Source organism: Mustela nivalis, assembly GCF_964662115.1.
Source record: "Mustela nivalis genome assembly, chromosome: 15".
NCBI classification, from domain to species: domain Eukaryota; kingdom Metazoa; phylum Chordata; class Mammalia; order Carnivora; family Mustelidae; genus Mustela; species Mustela nivalis.
This window is the reverse complement of record NC_139034.1, coordinates 8,669,465-8,692,115: the sequence shown is the minus strand read 5'-3', so window position 1 is coordinate 8,692,115 and position 22,651 is coordinate 8,669,465. Positions and strand designations below refer to the sequence as shown.

The following is a 22,651-nucleotide window of genomic DNA, read 5'->3' as shown; positions in this document are numbered from 1 at the left end:
TCTCAGGGTCCTGGGATCGAGGCCCGCATCAGGCTTTCTGCTCAGTAGGGAGCCTGCTTCCCTCTCTCTCGATCAGCCTCTCTGCCTACTTGTGATTTCTGTCTGTTAAGTAAATAAATAAAACCTTAAAGAACCCCTGTAATTACACTGGCCCCACCTGTATAATCTAGAATACTCTCCCTCTTAAGGTTAGCTGATTAGCAACTTTGACCCTATCTGTAACCTTAATTCCCCTTTGCTGTGTAATGTAACATACTCACAGGTTCTGGAGATCAGAACATAGGCATCTTTGGGGAACTTGTATTCTGCATACCACAGTAAATAAGAAAATTATCACCTATAGCATAGTATGTTCCTACGATTGGAGAACAGGATGGAGAACACGTGTTCTCCATTTCTTTTTCTTTTTATTTTTTACCAATAGAAGGAGAGGGAAAAAGATACTAGGCTGATTGGGAAATACTAATTTGGATTATACTATTTGCAGAAATATTTAGGCTGAATTTTTAAAATTTATCTTGCAGATCTTAAAAGTAGTCTTCAGATATCCTCAGTCTAGGCAATAAAACATAGGGGCATATGCTATGGTCCGGAAAGGTGCTTACTTTCTATAAAAGTTAAAGTATCTGTTCGTTAGTCTTCATTCATCCCTTCACCCTTTGCCCTTGCAATTTACACTTTCACCCTTCCTAGGAATGTCTTTTGGCCTCTAATTTACATATATAACCAAAATTCAAGCTATCTGAATGTAACCCATCTTTGATATTAGTGATTCCTCATACATGTTAGTGAAGCCTGCGGATTTTCAGAGCTTTTTCTATACTTTAGAAAAACTAATTATTCCAACTAATTTTTCCAGCCCTAGAATCACATGAAGGAAACATTTTTTAAGCCACGAGTGGAAAAAGTTTTAGTAACATTTTCTTATCAAAGCTCACCTTCCTTGGGGCGCCTGGGTGGCTCAGTGGGTTAAAGCCTCTGCCTTCAGCTCCGGTCATGATCCCAGGGTCCTGGGATCGAGCCCCGCATTGGGCTCTCTGCTCAGCGGGGAGCCTACTTCCCCCTCTCTCTTTGCTTGCCTCTCTGCTTATTGGTGATTTCTGTCTGTCAAATAAATAAATAAAATCTTTTTTTTTTTTTAAGGTGTAAGTGAATTTTTATTGGGAAGGGAAGTTGTCAACTTAAACAGCAGCAAATAAAGAATGAATAAGGAAACCTCCTGATACACAAGACCTCCATCATATATGACACAGGAGGCATTTTAATTTGTGACCCCCAGCGCAGAAATGCCAAATGCTTTTCCATTCAATCGAATACTTCTGGATTCCTACCAAAAAGGAATACATTAAGAGCATGGAAAAGTTGCTTACGGAAAGGAAACCCCTGAAGAGGGAAGGAAGGAATGTAGAAATTAGGAAGTTATGCAGAACACTTTGTAAATTGTAATGACTACATTTTCATATCTTCACAGTAATACAAAACACAGTCACTTGCAAAACTGGTTCAGATTACTTCAATACCAGATACATTTTTAGTCCTCTATAGAAGTGTTTGGAAATTACTTGTGTTTATATGAAATGAAGCTATTAATACTTTTCTACAGCAGTAACTGCACACCAGGAAGGCCAAGACAAACACAAAATCAAGGTATGGAGTTTTTCCCAAAGCTGCAGTGTGAAAAGACTATAAACAGTTGATTCCATACACATGAGTGGGTTCTTTGCTATAGGAAATCCAAATGGAATAAGGAATGGAGATGAGTAAAAAGGTTTCTTGAGGGGAAGAAGGATGACCACCCTGTATGCATTTAGTTTTCTGCCCCTTCTGCTGCATCACATTCTTCTCCTGCACTGTCTGATGTCCATAATGTTAGGTTGTCTCTAAGCAACTGCATGATGAGGGTGCTGTCTTTGTAGGAATCTTCATTCAGTGTGTCAAGTTCTGCGATGGCCTCATCAAAAGCCGTTTTAGCCAGTGTGCAGGCAAGCTCTGGGTTATTAAGGATCTCATAGTAAAATACAGAAAAGTTAAGAGCCAGCCCCAGGCGGATTGGGTGCGTAGGCTGCATCTCTTTCTTGCTTATATCAAAAGCTTCTTGGTAAGATCCTTGGGAATTATCTATCGTTTGCTTTCGATCATCACCACATGCAACTTCAGCAAGGTACCGGAAGTAATCTCCCTTCATTTTCAGATAGAAGACCTTACTCTCTGGATTAGTTGCATTGGCTATTAAATACTTATCCAACAATTCCAGCACCGTGGTGCAGATGGACCTCAGCTCGGACTCCACTTTCTCCCGATAGTCCTTAATCAGCTGCAACTTCTTGTCCGAGGTGTCGGTTTTCTGCTCGATGCTCGAGATGACCCTCCAGGCGGACCTGCGGCCGCCGACCACGTTCTTGTAGGCCACCGAGAGCAGGTTGCGCTCCTCGTTGGACAGCTCGGCGCCCTGCTGGGTCACGGCCTTCATGCAGGTGGCCATGTGGTCGTAGCGCTCGGCCTGTTCGGCCAGCTTCGCCTTCTGGATCAGCTCCGTCATCTCCATGGGGACGCGGAGAGGAGAGCGAGGGCAAGCACCGACCCGGATCGCGAGGAGGCGTGCGGACGGCCTTCACGTCTCCGCGGCCGCGGCGCGAGTCCAAAATCTTTTTTTTTAAAAAAAAAAAGCTCACCTTCCTCTCTTTCCCTAATATGTCCTCCAAATTCTCAGAAAGTAACCTAATACCATTCCCACTTTCATTGTAATAAGTTGAACAAGGAAGACTTGCTAACCATAAATATTTAAAATAATAATTCACAAATTGCCAAATAATTATTAAATAATAATTATATACTAACCTTTATTTTTTTAAACTTTATGTTTCTAGTACTCTTTTTTTTTAAAGATTTTATTTATTTATTTGACAGACATCACAAGTAGGCAGAGAGGCAGGCAGAGAAGAGAAGAAGCCAAGCAGGCTCCCCGCTGAGCAGAGAGCCAGATGCCCAGCTTGATCCCAGGACCCTGGGATCATGACCTGAGCCAAAGGCAGAGGCTTTAACCCACTGAGCCACCCAGGTGCCCCTAAACTAACCTTTATTACAATGCAACAAAAAAGAAACTGCAGAGGAATAAATTTAAAACAATAAGTTGTATCAATATAAAGAAAACACTGAAACTCTACTAAGAAAATAGAACATAAATGGAATAACATACCTTGCTGTTAGAATGAATATTGGAAGGATAACAACTCTCTTAAAATGAATACATTTTTACTTCACGAAAGTAGAGTTGTCCCAGACCAGCAGCATCAACATCACCCTTTGAATTTTAGGATACACAAATCCCAAGCCTCAACTCAGACTCAGTGAATTAGAAACTCTGAAGGTGAGGCCCCACCAACTATGTTTTAGCAAGCTTTCCGCAAGATTCTGACTGATAGGTGCAAAAATCTGAGATTCCTGTTTTAATGTCATTTTTTAAAAAGATTTATTTATTTATTTATTTGACAGAGATCACAATGAGGCAGAGAAGCAGGCAGAGAGAGAGGAAGGGAAGCAGGCTCCCGGCTGAGCAGAGATCCAGATGCCCAGCTTGATCCCAGGACCCTGGGATCATGACCTGAGCCGAAGGCAGAGGCTTTAAACCACTGAGCCACCCAGGCACCCGTTTTAATGTAATTTTAACAAAAGTAACAATGTAAATTTTTCCTCAACAGGGAAATAGAAATAGACAAGCTGATTCTAAAGGTCATATGGAAAAATACCCATTAAAATGTTGGCACTACAGGGGCGCCTAGGTGGCTCAGTGGGTTGAGGCCTCTGCCTTTGGCTCAGGTCATGATCCCAGGGTCCTGGGATCGGGCCCTACATCGGGCTCTCTGCTGAGCGGGGAGCCTGCTTCCTTCTCTCTCTCTCTGCCTACTTGTGATCTCTGTGTGTCAAATGAATAAAACTTTAATTTAAAAAAAATGTTGGCACTACAGAAAGGACAAATTGGCAAAGAAATCAATGGAAAAGAATAGAGAGTCCAGAAATATTCTCTCTACATAAAGGAATTTAGTACCTAAGAAGAGTGGCATTTTAAATCAGAGAGGAATGATGCAGAGACAACTGGTTAGCACTCACAAACAATAAGCCACCCAAATAAATAACTAAATGGAACAATAGGTTCCTGGAAGAAATAAGAGATGAAATTTTTATAAATGGAGAAGAAAGACTGGAAAATCTGACTACTTAAAAAAAAATTAACAAAGAAAAAAGTACTGTAAACCACACCATGTGACCAATAATCAGCTAGAGAAAAGAATATTTGTAATATGTAAAACAGACCAAAAGTCCAACGACTCTAACTCACAAAGAGCATTACAAATTAAAACTCAATAAAAAAAATGAGAGAAGGATATGAAAAGAGATGCTGTGTGTGAAGCGAAGAAGACTCACAAACATATGAATATATGAAATATATGAGAAGGTATTATAAGAGAAGAAAATTAAAACAATAAGGAGAAATTTTCATCTTTGAAATTGGCAAAACATACTTGATAATCCAATGTGGCAATGAGGAGAAACAGCATTCTCCTTTACCACAAACAGAAGTATAAACTGATGAAACATCATTGAAGGCAATTTTCCAACATCCATCAATATCTGAAAACAAACACACCTTACATTTCATAGTTAGGAACTTATCCTTCAGTAATAGCACACGTGGTCAAAGAGATGTAAATGCCATGGTGTTCATCCCATCATTGTTTGAAATAACAAAATAGTAGACCAATCCAAGTGTCTGTTACTAGACAATGTGTAAATAATGCCCTATTCATCTTACAATACCAACAACCACAATAACAAACTGAAATAGTTCTATGTAGCAACATCTAAGGTAAATTACCAAGTTTAAAAAAATGGTGAATAATAGAGAATACAGTATATTTCTATATGTATAAAAGGAAATACAGATCTTTTGTCTCTCTATATACATGCTTCTCTAGGCATGTATTTATGAAAGACACACAGTAACTGTTAACACTAGTTAATATTCTGGGAGTACCTGGGTGGCTTAGTCGTTAAGCATCTGCCTTCGGCTTAGGTCATGTACCCTGGCCTGGGATCAAACTCTGCATTGGGCTCCCTGCTCAGCAGGAAGCTTGCTTCTCTGCTTCTCTCTCTCTCTCTCGTTCCCCCTGCTTGTGTTAACTCTCTTGCTGTCTCTCTATAATAAATAAATACACAATCTTTAAAAAAATATTCTGTTTGGGATCCAGGGTCGAGGTGTTTAGGGTAGAAACCTTATTTACAACACTTTTTTGTTCTATTTCTACTATTTGAATTGCTTTTTATTTATTTTTTTTAATTTCACTATAGTGGATACACATTACATTAGTTTCAGGTGAAAATAGTATAGAAATTCAACAACTGTATACATTATGCTTTCCATACCACAAGTATAGCTACTATCTGTCCCCATACATTGCTATTACAATATCATTGATTATATTCCCTACACTGTACCTTTTATTCCCATGACTTATTCATTCCATAACCGGAAGCCTGTATTTCGCACGCTCCTTCACGGTTTGTTCATCCCCGCCCCACCCCCAGCCCTTCCCTTCTGGCCACCATCAGTTTGTTTTTTGTATTTATAGGTCTGATTCTGCTTTTTGTTTGTTTATTCATTTTGTTGTTTAAATTCTACACATAAGTGGAATCATATGGTATCTGTCTTTTAAAAAGTAGAGCTTAATGTTTGGAATGGTGGAGTAAAAGCAATAGCAACAATGGCAAAACTGTCAAAATCATCTTTTTCCAAACTCTGCAAATTGACTTCAGTTAGTTATCTCATTTTTCTCTTAATCCCATTCCCCTATCAGGTTCTGGAGTAGCAATGAAAACAAAGAGCCTCACCACTCTGGTAGCTGGATAAACTAGCAGCCTATCAATACATATAGGATTAGGGTAGGTTTAGAATTCCCTGAAATGTCCATACCTAAAGAACTGTCAATATTTGCCTATCTAGCATCTCACCAAACGATTCCATTTTGAAGGCATTTTATTTCGTGACTCAAGAGCTGCCTCTGTGCAAACAGTGTTACTTTGGAGCACTTACGAAAGAAAATCAGTGGCAATTAGTTAGCACTGAAGCTGTTGGAGGGAACTTTAACGCTTGGGGCTAATGAGAGGCTGATCAAACAAACACAAATTAAAGGGAAAATTGAAGAATTAAGATGTCCACATGGAACCCTGAAAAACTTCCACATATTCCTGGGATTCTAGAGGCTCATGTACATGCAAAGAGCTTAGTGCATGACCATGAAAGGCTTGAGAAGGCTCTGAGCTCTCATTTCTGGCTGACTTTGAGACTCTGTGCAAGCAGAAAGTGAAGGCTAAGGCCAAGGGACGGTTGTGAACTGCCCGGTGGAGCACTAAGGGATGCCCCGACAAATATACCAAGCCCCTCAGCAAAGGTTGAGAGACTTCTTAGTTCAACCTCCCATCAATCATTGGCTGACTGCTAAGGCACCAGAACAGAGACTTCAGTGCCCACAACAAAGAACGGACTTTACAGAAAAATCACTTAAAACACAGAGAGCAGCTTTCCGCGTCTCCCGCGGCGAGCGTCCGGTCGCAGCGGCGTGGTCGGCGGCTTCCCGGCCCACAGCTTCTTCGCCGGCCCCGCCGCCGCCGCGCTCGCTCCTGCGTCTGGGCCGTGGGAAGGTGGTGGCCGGAACAGCGCCGTCGCCACCGGCGTCTGCGGGGCTCTCGTCGGCGGGTACTGCATCTACTTCGACCGCAAGACGCCGAGTGACCCCAACTTCGAGAACAGGCTTCGAGAACGAAGAAAGAAACAAAAGCTTGCCAAGGAGCGAGCCGGACTTTGCAAGTTACCTGACCTTAAAGATGCCGAAGCTGTTCAGAGATTCTTCCTTGAAGAAATACAACTTGGGGAAGAGTTGCTAGCCCAAGGCGAGTATGAGAAAGGTGTAGACCATCTGACAAATGCAGTTGCTGTGTGTGGACAGCCACAGCAGTTGCTGCAAGGGTTACAGCGGACTCTCCCACCACCAGTGTTCCAGATGCTTCTGACCAAGCTTCCAACAATTAGTCAGAGAATTGTAAGTGCTCAGAGCTTGGCTGAAGATGATGTGGAATGAGAACATGTCAACATAATCTCAATTAAAAATATTTTTAAAATCTTAAGTTGGAAGATGAGCAGCTCTGGGGGAAAAAGGGCAAATAGGCTTGTTACGGACTGTCCTACACCGAAATCTACCAAAGTTAATTTTTACTTTGTGTAGATCCATTTGTCTGTTTTATTTATTTTTCCCAGTGAAAAGTGTATTTTGGTAGAAAGCTTTTCATTTTATAAATACACTGAGTTACCAAAATATCATGGATTTTATTCCTAAAACGTGCAATTAAAGTGTACATATAACATCACATTACTTAGGTTAAAAATACTCAGTGCTTAGTTTTGAAAGATAGGCCGAAAAAGTATAGGAGAAAGCTGAAGAATGCACGTTCTTTTTAAGCTCGTACATTTGCTCTACATTAAAGAATTGGATGGAGTCTATCAAAACTGAGCATTAAAATCTTTGAGAGATTATTTTTTTCCTTTTAATCTCTTAAATATGACGTGAGAAGTGCTGCTGTGCTGTATTAATTCACCTCCTCCCCGTGTATTTGTCATTTTAATCGGTGGGCTTACTGTGTTCTGGATATTTATCGTATTTTAGATGTATGTAGTAAATAGCACTGGGAATTAAATCTATGTACATCCTTTATCTACCCATGTGAGCCTCAGTAATTACTGTCTACCCTCTTTCCTCACTTAAAAAATGAGAGAATTGGTCTGCTAATTCAGAGAAGTGTCCCTTTCAGGTTTTAATTCATTTGTTTCTGTTAAGCACCACCATCTCCTGAGGGATATATTTGTTTGGACAACCAGGCCTTGCATTTTTTATACTCTGAAGTTTGCATGCTTGCCTGACTTAGTATTTCTGAACTGATTCCCCCACCCCCAACTCCCTTTTTTTTTAAAGATCTAACTTGTGTTGGTTTTCACTGAAATCATGCGGTTCTGTCATTACTCTTGTAAATCTGAAACTTAACCTTTAGGGTAACTGGGATGATAAACTTGTAAAATGTTTGTTCCCCTTTGCTTTTATCTTCAGTGTATCTCCTTAATCCTCCTTCAATCTCAATCATTTATCTTGTTATGATGAGAATAAGGTATAACCTTATGGCTGAAGACTTGGAAAGAATGAAGGTGTTCTCGAAATAGTGACATGTTATCTGCAGTCACAGGTTGAACATTAGGTCTGAGAATAAAGATCCTTGGTACTTAAAAAAATATATATATCATAAATATCCAGTTTCAACAACAACAACAAAAAAAGAGATTATAATCAAACAAAAAAGCATAGGCTATAAACAGGAAAAATAGCAGTTAACAGAAACTGTCCCTGAAGAAAACCAAAAGTTGGATTTATTAGCCAAAGATTTTAAATCACTTATAATAAATAAGTTGAAAGAACTGAAAGAAATCATGTCTAAGAACTATGGGAAAGTATGCAAATGATGTCTCATCAAATAGAGAATAACAATAAAGAGATATAAATTATTATTCCTTTTATTTGTAAAATATTTTATTTTTAAGTAATGGTCTACACCCAGTGCGGGGCTCAAACTCACAACCCAGAGATCTAGAGTCACATGCTGTACTGACTGAGCCAGCCGGGCACCCTTATTATTTGAAATCAAAGAGAAATTCTGATGTTGAAAAGTATAACTAAAATGAAAAACTTCTCTAGTCTGAATAATATATTTATTATTTATATAATATAAATGTAAATATAATAATATATTTATTATTTACAGAAGAAAGAATCAGTTAAGTTGAAGACAATGAACTGAATACAGGTCAATTGAAACTATCCAGCATGAGAAGGAAACAGCAAAAGGAATGAGGAGAAATTAACAGAGCCTCAGACACCTGAGGGACACCATCCAACATCCCCAACATGTAAAATGGGAGTCCCGGAAAAAGAGAGAAGGACGGAGTGGCTGGGAAAGGTGGGAGAAAGAGAGAGAGAGGAGAGAGAGGAAGGCGCAGAAGGAATATCTTAAGAAATAATGACTAGAAACTCTCCAGATACAACAACAAAAAGAATTAGTCTTAGAATTCAAGAAGCTCAATAAACTCGAGTACAATAAATCAACAAGATCTACGCTCAAACATTTCATAGTCAAAATGTCAAAAGAAAAGGACAAGAGACAATCTTGAAAACTGCAATGGAAAATATGATCCTCAATAAAAGTAAAGACTGACTTCTCACTAGAAACCATAGAGGCCAAATGGCACTGAGATGACATTATCCCAGGTGCTGAAAGAAAACAAAGAAAGAAGCAAAAAACAACTATTAACAAAGAATCTTACATCTGCAAAACCATTTTTAAAAATGAAAGAGAAATCAAGATATTTCTAAAAAACAAAAACTAAGAGAAGATGTTGCTAGTAGTTGTGTCCAAGAAGTGAGGAGAGTATTTCAGTCTAACACTAGACATACCTTTGTTTTACATAGGGAAACAAAAAGCACCAGTATTTACTATAAAAGTATATAGGTAAATATAAAAGTATAAATAGATATTTTCATTGCAATTCTCTTCTTCTCCTATATGATTTAAAACACAGCTATACAATTTTAAAACTGTGTTGATGGGTTTACAATGTATAAAAATGTAATGTATATGATAGTAATAGCACAAAGTAAAGGAAGTGAATGGAACTATACTGGAGCAAAGTTTCTGCAATGAAATTAAATTGGTATTAATCTAAACTAGATTGTTTTATGTCAACATGCTAATAATAATCACCAGGACAACCATTAAGAAAACAATTCTAAAGCATACAGTAAAAGAAACGAAGAAATTAAAATGGTAAACTAAAAAAAAAAAAATCTATCAAATACAGAGGAAGGCAATAATGAAGGAATGGGAACAATGGGTGAAGACATAAGAAACACAGCAACCAGGAAAATGGCAGATGTAATTCTTAATTTTACAGTAATTACATTATATGTAAATGTAATAAACAATCTAAAATGGATTAAAAAACATGATACTATACTCTCACTCTCTGTAAAATATATACTTGAGATTGGTTAAAAAGGAAAACTATAAAAAGATTATGCCATACAAACAATGATCAAAAGAAAGTTGGAGTGTGTGTACTAGTATCAGAAGAAACTTTAAGACAAGAATTTTCCCTAGAGACGAAGAACACTTTACAATAATAAAAGGATCAACCTATCAGAAAGTAATAACTATTATAAATATATGCATCTAACAAAAAAAGCCCTGATAAACCTGAAGGAAGAATTTACAGAACAGAAGGGGAAAATATACAATTAAACAATAATAACTGGAGACTTCAGTATCCCATTTTCAATAACTAGCCAGAAAGTCAACAGGGAAATAGAAGACTGAAATAGTACTAAAAATCAACTAGAGGTAAGAGATTTATAGAATACCCAACAACAGTAGAATATCTTTCTTCTCAAATGTGCATGGAAATTCACAGATGTGAGGAAATTAAATGGCACACTTCTAAATAATCAACAAACAAAATATCCCAAGAGAAATCAGAAAATATTTTAATGAATAAAAACATAAACAAAATATACCCAAACTGATGGGACTTAATTAAAGTAGTGCTTAGAGGGAAACTTACAGCTATAAATGCCCATATTAAAAAAAGAAGAAAATCTCAAGTCAAATCAGGAACAAAGGAGGAATAACACTACAATCACATAGAAATAAAAAGGATTATAAGGGCATACTAACAATAATTACACTTCAAGAAATTAGAAAATCTAGATAAGACACATATTTATTAAAGTGTTTTTGCTGTTGTTTTAAATGTTTGTGTATCTTAAGTTCTGCAAAATGTCAAATCAACACACAATTAACTCTTGCCTTCATAGAAGTTGAGATATTGTATTTTTTAAATTCATTTTATTTTATTTTTTTTAAATGTAACAAAAAGTTTTTATTCTTTGATATATAAAACCAAGAAAACTTTAATGTGTAATACATCATAGTTTTTTTTTTTTAATTTAAGAAGAAAAGGGCAGAAGTGAAGATATGGGTACAAAAATACACTCAAGCAGCTCTTCCAAGAAATTCAGAACTCCTAAAATTATGAACAACAGAATACAAGTCTCAGAGGAGGCTTCTTTTTTTTTCTTTCTTTAAAAAATTATTCGCATTTGCTTAGCTCATCGGACTCAAACAAACCAGAGTTCGTATAAAACTGGATCAAATGAGGAAACCTTTACAATGACTAAATTTATAAATATTGCTGAAGATCAAAGCGAAGTGACAATGAATTTAATCTGCGTAAAGATCAGGTTCTAAGCGGCTTGTTATTTAAAACCAGAGACAACAGAGACTGTACATCCAGATGACCGCGAGCTTCCCGGGCCCCTGGAGGCGCGTGGGGGCGCGTCCGTCCTGCCCACGGCCAACACCTCACAACGGCCTCGGGCTCCGTCGGGGCGCAGGGAAAGGCCACACGAGCGTTTTCGTCCTGCGGCGCTGGCGCGGCCCGAGGCTGGACACCGGCCGCCTGCGACCACCCACACGCACCGGCCTGCTCCGGGCCCCCAGGGCTGACCTCCGGGCTGTGTCTGCACAGTCACACGGAAACCGAGGATTTACTCTTCTTTTAAAAAGGTCATTTTAAAGCTTCATTTATGAAAGTCGCTCGACAGCTTCCGCTGAAATCCCTCCTGCGCGCGGCCGGGGGAGCCGGTTCCCGCCTCTGGCCTCCCGTGGTCTGCGGAGAAACCGCAGGGATGATTTTATTTTTATCAACGTAATACATGTATATAGTTACTATAGTTATAGTTTATTAAGTAAAATTATATATATATATAAATAAATGTAAGTATTAGATTGGTTTCAGGTGTAAAATATAATGATTTAACAATTCTATACATTACTCAGTGTTCATCATGATTAAGTATACTCTTAAACCCCCTTATGTGTTTTATCTGCCCCCCCACCTACCACTCCTCTAGCAAACACCCATTTGTTCTTTGTACTTAAAAAAGAGTCTGGGTTTCTTTTTCGTTGTTTTAATTCTTAAATTCCACGTAGGAGGAAAATCATATGGTATGTCTTTTTCTCACTTATTCCATTTAGCAATATAACCTCTATATCCATCCATGTTGTCACAAATGGCAAGAACTCATTCTTTTTATGGTTGAGCAATATTCCATTTATATATGTGTGTATATATATAATATATAATATATGTATATTGTATATATTATATATATTATACATAATATAAATATATATATACACTTAAATGTAAGTATATATATAATATCACATCTTCTTTAGATATATCGATTTATCTAATTTACCTAATCTATTTATATATATCTATATATAAAGAATATATATTCTATCTATATATCAATCATATCTTCTTTATCCAGTCATTAATGGACACTTGGGTTGCTTCCATATTTTTGGCTATTGTAAATAATACTGCAGTAAACATAGGAGTGCATCTGTCTTTTCGAATTAGTGTTTTATTTTCTTTGGGTAAATACCCAGTAGTTGAATCACTGGGTCATATGGTATTTCTATTTTTAATTTTTTGTAAAACCTTCATGCTGTTTTCTACAGTTGTTGCATCAATTTGCATTCCCACCAACAATGTGCCAGAGCTTCTTTTTTAAATTTCTATTTTTAATTTTTTGAGAACGGTTTATACTATTTTCCACAGTGGTTGTACCAATTTGCATTCCTACCAACAGTGCACACGGGTTCCTTTTTCTCCACAGCCTCTCCAACTGTTGTTATTTCTTGTCTTTTTGATTTTGCCATTCTGACAGGTGTGAAATGATACCTCACTGTGGTTTTCATTTGCGTTTCATTGTATAATGATGTTGAGCATCTTTTCATGTATCTGGTGGCCATGAGTATGTCTTCTTTGGAAAAATGTCTATTCAGGTCCTCTGTCCTTTTTAAAATCAGATTATCTGTTTGTTCTTTTTGGGGGGGTACTGACTTGTATAAATGCTTTATATATTTTGGATATTAATCCCTATTGGATATATCATTTGCAAATACCGTCTCCTACTTAGTAGGTTGCCTTTTTGTTTTTGTGATGGTTTCCTCTGCTGCACAAAAGCTTTTTATTTTGTTGTAGTCCCAATAGTTTATTTTTGCTTTTGTTGCCCTTGCCTCAGGAGACATATCTAGGAAAACGCTGTGATGGCAGATGTCAAAGAAATGACTGCTTATGTCTTCTTCTATGAGTTTTGTTTTTTCAGGTCTCCCACTTAGGTCTTTAGTCCATTTTGATTTATTATTGTGTATGTACAGTATAAGAAAGTGGTCCAAGTTCATTCTTTTGCATGTAGCTGTCCAGTTTTCCAAGCAAAATTTGTTGAAGACTGTCTTTTCTCCCATTGTATACTCTTACCTCCTTTGCCACAGATTAATATTAGTGTGGGTCTAGATGATATCCTTATACTTTATTTCTTCATTTATCAATTTAAAACAAAATTGGTTAACTCCCAATCATATGAAGACTTCACTCTTCTATATTCTTATCCCATATTTCTACCCATCTCTGATATCAAAATAATGTTATAATGTGGGACTATATAAATCACCAATATAAATATAAATAGCTAATGTCTACATTATTATGAGTTGCAAATATTTTAAGCAAAGAGGTGAACTAGGACCATGCCTATTATTTCTCCTGGAGTTTATAACTACTAATTTTTTTACCCTCTAGTTTTCTATGTACTTAATACAATTATTATATACTCTTCCAAATCTCTGCTACATGCAATTAATATTTTTTATGTATGCTCAACATGTTATGTTCCTTTGTTTCCTGGAGAGCTCCTTCCCAAGGTTCTCGTTTAGAGAGTACAATATGGAACTGACTGACCTCATGGCTTGTTGAATAGCAGCCATGCTGACACTTTTTTATCCCTCTCCTGAGTCATCTATATCTTTCTCTTTCTTATTTAATCATCTGGACAAATCACATCCTTTAAAAATTTCATAGGCCACAGTCCATGGAAAGTATTTTTTAGGGAAAGGAGGGACCACTCTTTCTTTTGTACCATCACACTTGATTTGGCTGAGTACAGAATTAACTAGTGAAACTGTTCCCCTTACAATTTTGAAGAAATTGTTTCACAATGTAGTTGTGGAGAAGTCCAGTGCCATTCTACTTTTTGGATGTGAACTATCCCCATTCCTTGCGTTTGGGAAGCTCTTACAACCTCTTGTTTATCCTTGATATGCTGCAATTTGGGACTTTTTCTTTGGTAAGAGTATTTTTCATTTATTGTGCTGGATATTCAGTGGGCTTTTTCAATGTGGAGACTCATTTCGATCAGTTCTGAGAAAAAATAAACTTATTAGTTCTTTAATAATTTCTTGCTCACTATACTTTTTCTATTCTTCCTTTATTGGAGTCTTACTTGCAATATGATGGGCCTCCTGGTTAAGCCTTGAATCTCAAGTTTTTTCTGCCTTCATTTTTTGTGGTTTTTTTTCCCCCAGGTTTTTATTTAAATTAGTTGGTTAACAGATAGGGTAATACTCGTTTCAGGAGTAGAATTTAGTGATTCATCACTTACATATTATACATGATGCCAATTACAAGTACCTTCCTTAATATCCATCATCAATTTTGCCCATCCCCCACCCACTTCCCCTCTGGCAACCCTCAGTTTGTTTTCTATAGTTAAGAGTCTTATGGTTTGCCTCTCCCCCACCTTTTTCTCTTCCTTCCCCTTCTGTTTCTCTTAACCTCTTTGCTTCCTGTTCTGTTTTCTAGGGGCTCTTCATAATTTTCTCTTCCAGTCTATTTGTGTTTATAATTAAATTTTATTTATATTTTTAATTTCAAAGTTCTGCTTTTTCTATTTTGAAAATTTTAAGTAGCCCCTTATTCTTATTTAAGGAACTCAATAGTTCCACTGATTCTTTGAAAATATAGTTTGTCTCTAACTTATATATGTTTCTTTTTCTTTTTGCTTTTGCTTTTAATCTTCTAGCTACCTTCATTGTCAGTTTCTTCTGGATTACAGAATACTGTTTGATTCCAATTATCATGTTTTTCATGTTGGAAACTTTCCTTAAATTAATGGACAATTGTTGGAGTGAACTGTTGGACAATCACTCATATAAAGAATGGAGCACTGAAAGAAGTGTGTGGGTAGGACCTGTCAATTGGTGACTTTCACTGCAAGTTAATCAGGTTAATAAGGTGAAGTGTCCTATTTGTAGAAAAATCTCCAAATGTTAGGATCTGAAAATCTTTTGCTCTGGGAATATTAAAGTGCTATCCAACAGTAAAGTATTATTTTCTTACTTTGTTTTATTACACAGGTTGAAATTTTACTTGGAGCACACTTTCTAAAATCTATAGCAATCTCAAAGATATTTCATAAACATATTAATGTAATCTGGCATTATAAAAATTAGTTTAGAATTAATTCTGAATACAATCCTAAGTAATTTGTCAGTTTAAAATGTTTTAGCTAAAATGAAGTTCAAATTATTTAAGACATCTTCGCTGATTTTCACAATATGTTAGATATGTTCTATACATCCTTCTTACCTCTAAATGCATTAGGAAAAAAAAAAAGGATGACACAGCATTGTAAAATTCAAGTTTTGGATAATGTGACTTAGAGACGTACAGTACTAGAAAAGATTTTGAGCTATCATTTCAAATAAACTCTTATTTTATAGAATAGGAAACAGCATTTGGATCCTTCCTTCAGGCAATTAACTAAAATAGAGAATCATGACTAGTTAACTATCTTTATATGAGATGCCAAAATGTAAATAAACTTTAAAAAAAAGTAGTTATATACTTAAAGTTATGCACAGTGCAACATTCTCTTACCAGCTTTGGTCTAAAACAATATAGGTACTTACAGAATTTGGTCAATACCAAAATTTTCTAGTGGTGTTGAGTGCTTTTGATTTAGTTTTGTAAAAAATAGAATCTTTTTCTAAAATTTTTAAAAAAGATTTTATTTATTTACTTGAGACACAGAGAGAGAGAGAGAGAACTCACACAAGAGGGTGGGGGAAGCAGAGGCAGAGGGAGAAACAGACTGCCCACCAAAGCAGGAAGTTTGACATGGGGCTCGATCTCAGGACCCCAAGATCATGACCTGAACCAAAGGCAGATAGATGCTCAACTGACTGAGCCATCCAGGCGCCCCTCTTTTCCTAAAATTTGAAGCAAAAATTTATTCTTGTTATATACATGGAGAAATGAAATGTGCTTGGGATGATACTTAAAAACACAAGTCCAGTAGGATATGGTAAAAGAGCACTGAAATGGGAATAAAGGAATCTGGGTTCTAGTTCACTACTAGCATTTTCAATATGGGCAAATCACTTAACCTCTCTGGGCCTCAACTCAAATCAAGTGTTTGACTAGATAATCTCTCTTAGGGCCTATCACTGAAAAGTTTCTTTACTTCAATACAATCATTTTCACAGCAATAATATTATTTACTAATGGATAACCTGAGTGATGGACTTAGTTTTATAATTCTGATGTTTAAGTTCTGTCTAATTATTCATTCTGCCATCACCATTGAATAGGAACTTGAGCTTATAGGCTGGTTAGAAAAAACAGGGTGTGTTGGGGCCCAGCCAGCCAGTAAAGAGCAGGAACCAAAGTTCAGAGGTGAATATATCCACACATGTCCAATGAACATATCAAGAGACAATGAGAGGAGAAGGGTGATAAGAGTATACTGGAGAAAAAAGCCATCTTGTACCTTCTCACTAACTTGTCAGTTACCTGGTGCTTTACGGAACTTGATTTCTACTTTGTTATTTTAATTATTATTGTTTTTTTAAGGCAGGGTCATTTCCTAGCCTATTATGTTATCATAAGTGGAACTTATATATAGATTTTGGAAAAGAAATCAGTATAGAATAGCTGTTAAAAATACAGACTCTATAATCAGAGAAAGACAATTCTCATATGATCTCTCTGATATGAGGAATTTGAGAGGCAGGGCAGGGGTCGTGGGATTAGGGAAGGAAAAAATGAAAAAAAAAAGTGATGGGAACGGGAGGGAAACAAACCATAAGAGACTCTTAATCTCACAAAACATACTAAGGGTTGCTGGGGGGTGGGGAGGTAGGGAGAGGGTGGTTGGGTTATGGACATTGGAGAAGGTATGTGGTATGGTGAGTGCTGTGAAGTGTGTAAGCCTGATGATTCACAGACCTGTACCCCTGAGGCAAAGAATACATTGTATGTTAATAAAAATAATTCTTAAAAAAAGAATACAGACTCTCGAGTCAGACTGTCTGGCTTTACATCGTGGATCTAGGCTTTAAATCTCTGTGGTATTGGGCAAGATACTTAATTTCATTGTATTCCACTTTCTTCATCTTTAAACTGAGGAAAGGAACAGTATTTTCCTCATAACACAGGTGATGCATTTGGTACACTTTCCGTCTCCTGATAATCCCTTAGTAAGTGTTAGTTACTGTTATTACCTCTCCATGAAAATTGGTAAAAGAAAAAAAAAGGAGACATGATAAGAGAAAAGAGTGGGGGAGGATAGCCTGGTATGTGAGGGCAAACTGCAGATGAGCAGGAAATAGGGGAAGTGACAAAAAATGCGCGAGAAACAGTATACAAAGAAGCTTTATTAAGGGAGTCTTGATGGATGTTATTTAGTATAATTCACCTTATTCTACCTTCTCAAGAGATCTTCAGTAAGGAGCTATATTAGTTTTCAGTGTTTTGTTTTGTTTTAAAGCAGGATTTGGGTTTCTTTTGGATGAGATACTCTATCAACACTGGTGTCTAGGTGGCTTGATCTTATTCTTATTTCACATATACCTACAGGAGTAAGTAATTTCACCACGAAGACTGCTGAGATTAATAAGCATTTGCTTTGACAATCTTTCTGGAGCAGAGTAGGCATTCAAAACACAAAACAAAACAAAACCAAAAAACAGACAAACCAAAACAAACCAACACCAAGACAAGTTGAATAAATATTAAAATAAAATAAAAATAAATAAATAAATAAATAAATAAATAAATAGTAAAAATGAGATGCTGGCAAATTTTTAATTAGAGAAGAAAACATAGGTGGTACACCTTTGTAGCATCAAACACAGCAAGAAAGATGATGTAAAAATGATGGTGTTTTACAAAGAGCATTTTCTAGTTACAGTAAGTGAAATTTCTTGCTACAAAACCCCTGGGAGACATAAAGCAGGACTTCTCCACCTCTTCACAGTTGACCTGTTGGTCTGGATAATTCTTCTTGGGGAGGTGCGGTGGGAGGCGAGGGGGGAGGGTGTCTGGTGCTCTGTAGGATGTTCAGCAGCAGAGCTAACCTGCACCCACTAGATGTCAGTAGCACTCTCCACACGTGCACCCACTTGAGTTCACCCAAAATGTCTCCACAGTTGGCCAGATATCCCGAGTGGCAAAATCACTTGAGACTGAGAAAAAGTGCAACACAGGAATTACAAAAAGTCACCCACGATCCTCCCATCTAGAAATGTAAACTTTTGAAAAAAAGATTTTTATTTATTCATTTGACAGAGAGAGAGAGAGAGAGAGAGAGAGCACAAACAAGGGGAAAGACAGAGGCAGAGGGAGAAGCCCGCTCCCCGCTGAGCAAGTAGCCCAATGTGGGACTTGATCCCAGGACCCTGGGATCGTCACCAGTGCCAAAGACAGAAACTTAACCAACAGAGCCACCCAGGTGCCCCCAAATGTAAACTTTTTGTTTATACAAATAAAAATTACAAAACAGAGTCACATTGATCTTACCATTCTATAGCCAGCATATTTTTCATTCATTAATATAACATCAACATTTTTGTTCCGTAATATTCTTCTGCAGGATAGTTTTGGGGTTTTTTGTTCGTGCGAGTACTTTATAATTCCTTCTTCCTCCCTCCCATCCCTTGAATCACTGCTGTCCTCCCCTTCATTTCAATTATACATAAATGCACACATACACATGTGCGTACACACAGATTTGAACAAAATATTTTTTATTACATCAATAAAGAATAAGAAAATGTTTTTATTTTACTTTCACTAATTCCTTCTCCAGTGCTCTTTCTTTCCTTAAGTAGATTCAAGTTTTTGACCTGTATCATCTTACTTCTCTCGAAAGGGCATCTTTTAACATTTTTTTTTCCCAAGGCAGCTCTACTGGCAACAAATTTGCTCAATTTTTGTTTGTCTGAAAAAGTCTTTATTTCACTTTACTCTTCTCTTGCTTGTTCAGCCTCATCACATGTGAAGAGAAGTCAAATATGGTTGTTCTTTGCTCTTCTTTGGGTAGACTGTTTTTTCCCTCTGGCTTTTTCAGAATTTTTCTTTATCTTTGACTTTCTATAGTTTGAGAATGATATGCAGTCTTTCTGACATCTATGCTGCTTGGTGTTCTCTGAACTTACTGGGTCTGACTTTGGGTGTATGACATTAATTCAAGGGAATATCTCAGATGTTATTGTTCCAAATATTTGCTTATGTTCCTTTTTTTTCATCTTTGGATATTTATTACGTGTGTCTGCATTTCACCTTTTGTACATGTCCGGTGGTTCTTGGATATTCTGCTCCAATTTTGTTTTTTGTTTTCAACCTTTGTTTTCTTTGTTTTTCAGTTTTGGAGGTTTCTGTTGAGATACCTTCAAGCTCTCTGTGGCTAGAGATCTCTTTCCGCAGCCATGTCAAAATTATTAATAACTCCATCAAAGGCTTTCTTCATTTCTTTTGCAGTGTTTTTTTGTTTGTTTGTTTTGTTGTTGTTGTTTTTATCTCTAGCATTTCTTTCTTAGGATTCCCATATCTCTGTTTACATTGTCCATTTGTTCTTGCACGTTGTCTCTTTTATGCAGATAAATAGATTCTTTAGCATATTAGTCCTAATAATTTTGTATTTTCAATATGATAATCCCAACATCCCTGTCATATCCAAGTCTGGCTTTGATGCTTGCTCTGTGTCTTCACACTGTTTTCTGCTCTTCAGTATGCCTTGTAAGGTTTTCTGGATTGTTGAACATGATGTAGTGGGTAAAAGATGCTGCCAAACACTGGTGCCCGGTAAGCTTGCTTCTTGGCACTATCTCCCAGGAAGGTTGTTGCTTGTGAGTTTCTATTCCCTTAACTGTGTATTTGCCTGCCCCTCTATCTAATTTTAGGGATAACGATTTGCCCTGTGACCTCAGTTCTCTTGCAGATCTAGGAAAAGTTGACGGTTTTTCAGTTTGTTCCGTTTTTACTTGTTAGGATCTACTATATATATAAAATATATGCATATTATATATACATAATATATAATATATATTTCGCCCTTTGAATATTTATTTAAGATCTGCTCCATGATTTTTAATGGATAACTGGTGTGTAGGATGTTAACTACACTTTTACATAAGTAATTGTGTAGTACTGGGAATTTTTAAAATAATTTTATTTATTTATTTAACAAAGAGGCACAGCCAGAGAGCGAACGCAAACGGGGAGTGGGAAAGGGAGAAGCCGGCCTCCTGCTGAGCAGGGAGCCCCATGCGGGGCTCCATACCAGGACCTTGGGATCATGACCTGAGGAGAAGGCAGGCGCTTAAGGACTGAGCCACCCCGGAGACCTAGTATTGGGAATTTTGATTGTTCACATTAAGGCTACAGTAAGTCTATCTGATGATCCTTTAACAGGTTCTTCTGGGGGAGTGGAGGGTGGGAGTTGCTGCTGGTTCCGAGCCTCCACTAGCAGGTGGCGGTGTAGGACCCCTGGCAGCCCCGGAAGAACCAGACGCCACTCTCTCTCGGAGGACACTCTACCCCTCCAGTCTTTGCCCCCACCCAGGCCTCGGGTTTGGGAAAGCGTTTCTAGGAGACGGCGCCCGCCGGTTGCGCCTGCGCGGTGGGCGCTGCCAGGGGGCGGGCGGACGGGCCGCGGGGCTGGGCGGCTGGTAGTTCCTGCTGGGCCTGGGTCCTTGGGTCCGCCCGGCTCTCTCGCTCCATGGTACGCTTGTGAGTGGCGCTGCCGGCGGCCGTCTGCTCGGGATGGAGCACATCCGTACGACCAAGGTATTCCGACGCGGAGAACTGTTAGCCACTAGCCATGGTCTGACCTGGCAGAGGTGGGGGGCGACGGTGGCTGGGCTGGCCGGACGGGGGCTGAGGACCGGCCCCGCGGGACCGTCCCCGGGCCTAGTGTGGGAGGGCAGGGCAGTTTGGGCCAGGGTAGGTGCGGAGGCCACCTGTACCTATGCGAGTGGAAGCCCCGTTTTCAGTCTTTGGTGTTGGGGTGTGGACGATTTGGGCAGCTGGGGGTTGAGTCCCATGAAATTGGTCGCGCTACACTTCTTGGGCAAAATTGGGGCTGCTTTAGCTTCAGCTGCTCTCAGGCATTCGCTGCCCCAAAGACCGGGAAACGGGTGGGTCCCCAGATCAGCATTGTGATATCCTGTAAGGTTTTCCTTGTTCACGTTGAATTGTCCCCTGTCGCAGGTTCTTGATGCAAGTTTTGGAGGCGCTGAGATCAGCACTCTGCTCCCCCTCACTTTGTTGTCTCGGTCGGCTGTCTCCGTCTGCTGTCTCTGTGTGCTTCGAAACTTCATTGTCTTCAGCGTCAATGGTCAGTTAAACAGAGGAGTTACGGAGAAGGAAAACATGTTAGCCCATATTTTTAAGTGTCTGATGGAACTTTTTCAGTTGATCTTAATTAATCTCATGCTTAATTTTTCCGTATGAAAGGCATTTATTTTTAGAAACGAACAAGTAGTATAATTCCATTACAAATTCTGAAACGGAAGGAAATGGCATCAACTTATTAACAAGTTATGTTACCAAGAATTAGGTTCAGCTTCAGCCTTGGGAGGAAGAAAGCATAAATCAGGACAAGAAGAAGAACTGAATAATGTAATTTTAAGATCGCCTGGAGCCTAACAAAATCAGGGAGAGGACCCATTGTGAATCCTGACTGCTGGTGATTTGCTAAAGCCATCACTCAATTGCCTCGCATCCTAAAGTTACAGTTCATTTAGAAAAAATAGCGACATACGTTATCTTCATTTGTCCGATGAGAATTTGAGGTCTGTGTCATTAAAATGCTTCACGAACCTTTTTAAGGTGTCATGGATTTTTGTTAGAGCTTGTTTATAACATTGCACATACTATAATAATTGAAGATGCTAAAAACTAACCCCTTTTTAAAAATCTTCTTTTTCCCCCCTGTCTATGGCCATACCACCCTGAATGCGTCCGATCTGGTCTGATATAGGAATCTAAGCAGGGGAGGGCCTGGTTGGTACTTGGATGGGAGAGAAGAATCTTTTTTTTTTTTTTTTTTTTTCCCTTAGGAGAAGAATGGTAAAATAAGTATAATTCAAGTTGCTGGCTCTTAAAGTTTGAAAATAGAAGGGTGGTTTAGTAAATAACCAAACTAGTAGAAAACACAGAGATGGAAAAGAGGACTAGATCATGCATCAGATCAGGTTCTTGTCCTGGTTCCAGGGTTCCAACTGTGTATTATATAGTAGTTTTTCACAGTGGGCCTATCCTGACAGTTTAGTGAGGTCCTTTTATGACTTTAAGGAGCAGAAGATT

At 38.1% G+C, this 22,651-nt stretch overlaps 2 protein-coding genes and 2 pseudogenes across 9 annotated transcripts in view; 3 read left to right on the top strand and 1 right to left on the bottom strand.

Annotated features, from left to right (window-relative positions):
- Nucleotides 1-1,127: 1,127 nt before the first annotated feature.
- On the bottom strand, nt 1,128-2,643 carry LOC309848859 (14-3-3 protein theta pseudogene; annotated as a pseudogene). Its single transcript has one exon. The product of its transcript is annotated as a 14-3-3 protein theta pseudogene (transcript).
- A 2,861-nt stretch (nt 2,644-5,504) lies between these two features.
- On the top strand, nt 5,505-7,563 carry LOC309848920 (mitochondrial import receptor subunit TOM20 homolog pseudogene; annotated as a pseudogene). The gene is made up of 2 exons: nt 5,505-5,556; nt 6,568-7,563. The product of its transcript is annotated as a mitochondrial import receptor subunit TOM20 homolog pseudogene (transcript).
- Nucleotides 7,564-11,265: 3,702 nt separating this feature from the next.
- LOC309848517 (ral guanine nucleotide dissociation stimulator-like) overlaps nt 11,266-22,651 on the top strand; it is a 729,203-nt gene continuing 717,817 nt past the window's right edge. Inside the window, exon 1 of the mRNA XM_082700214.1 lies at nt 11,266-11,857. The gene's annotated coding sequence lies outside the window, so the exon portion shown is untranslated. The remainder of the gene's footprint in view (nt 11,858-22,651) is intronic.
- MTMR6 (myotubularin related protein 6) overlaps nt 20,842-22,651 on the top strand; it is an 821,484-nt gene continuing 819,674 nt past the window's right edge. For 2 of the 6 annotated variants that reach the window (XM_082700198.1, XM_082700193.1), the window contains exon 1: nt 20,865-21,130. In XM_082700198.1, the coding sequence (XP_082556324.1) occupies nt 21,107-21,130 (24 nt within the window). In that variant the 5' untranslated portion in view covers nt 20,865-21,106. Of the gene's footprint in view, nt 21,131-22,651 lie in introns of all 6 variants that reach the window. The other 4 variants (XM_082700195.1, XR_014303096.1, XR_014303097.1 and 1 more) reach the window with 4 other exon arrangements.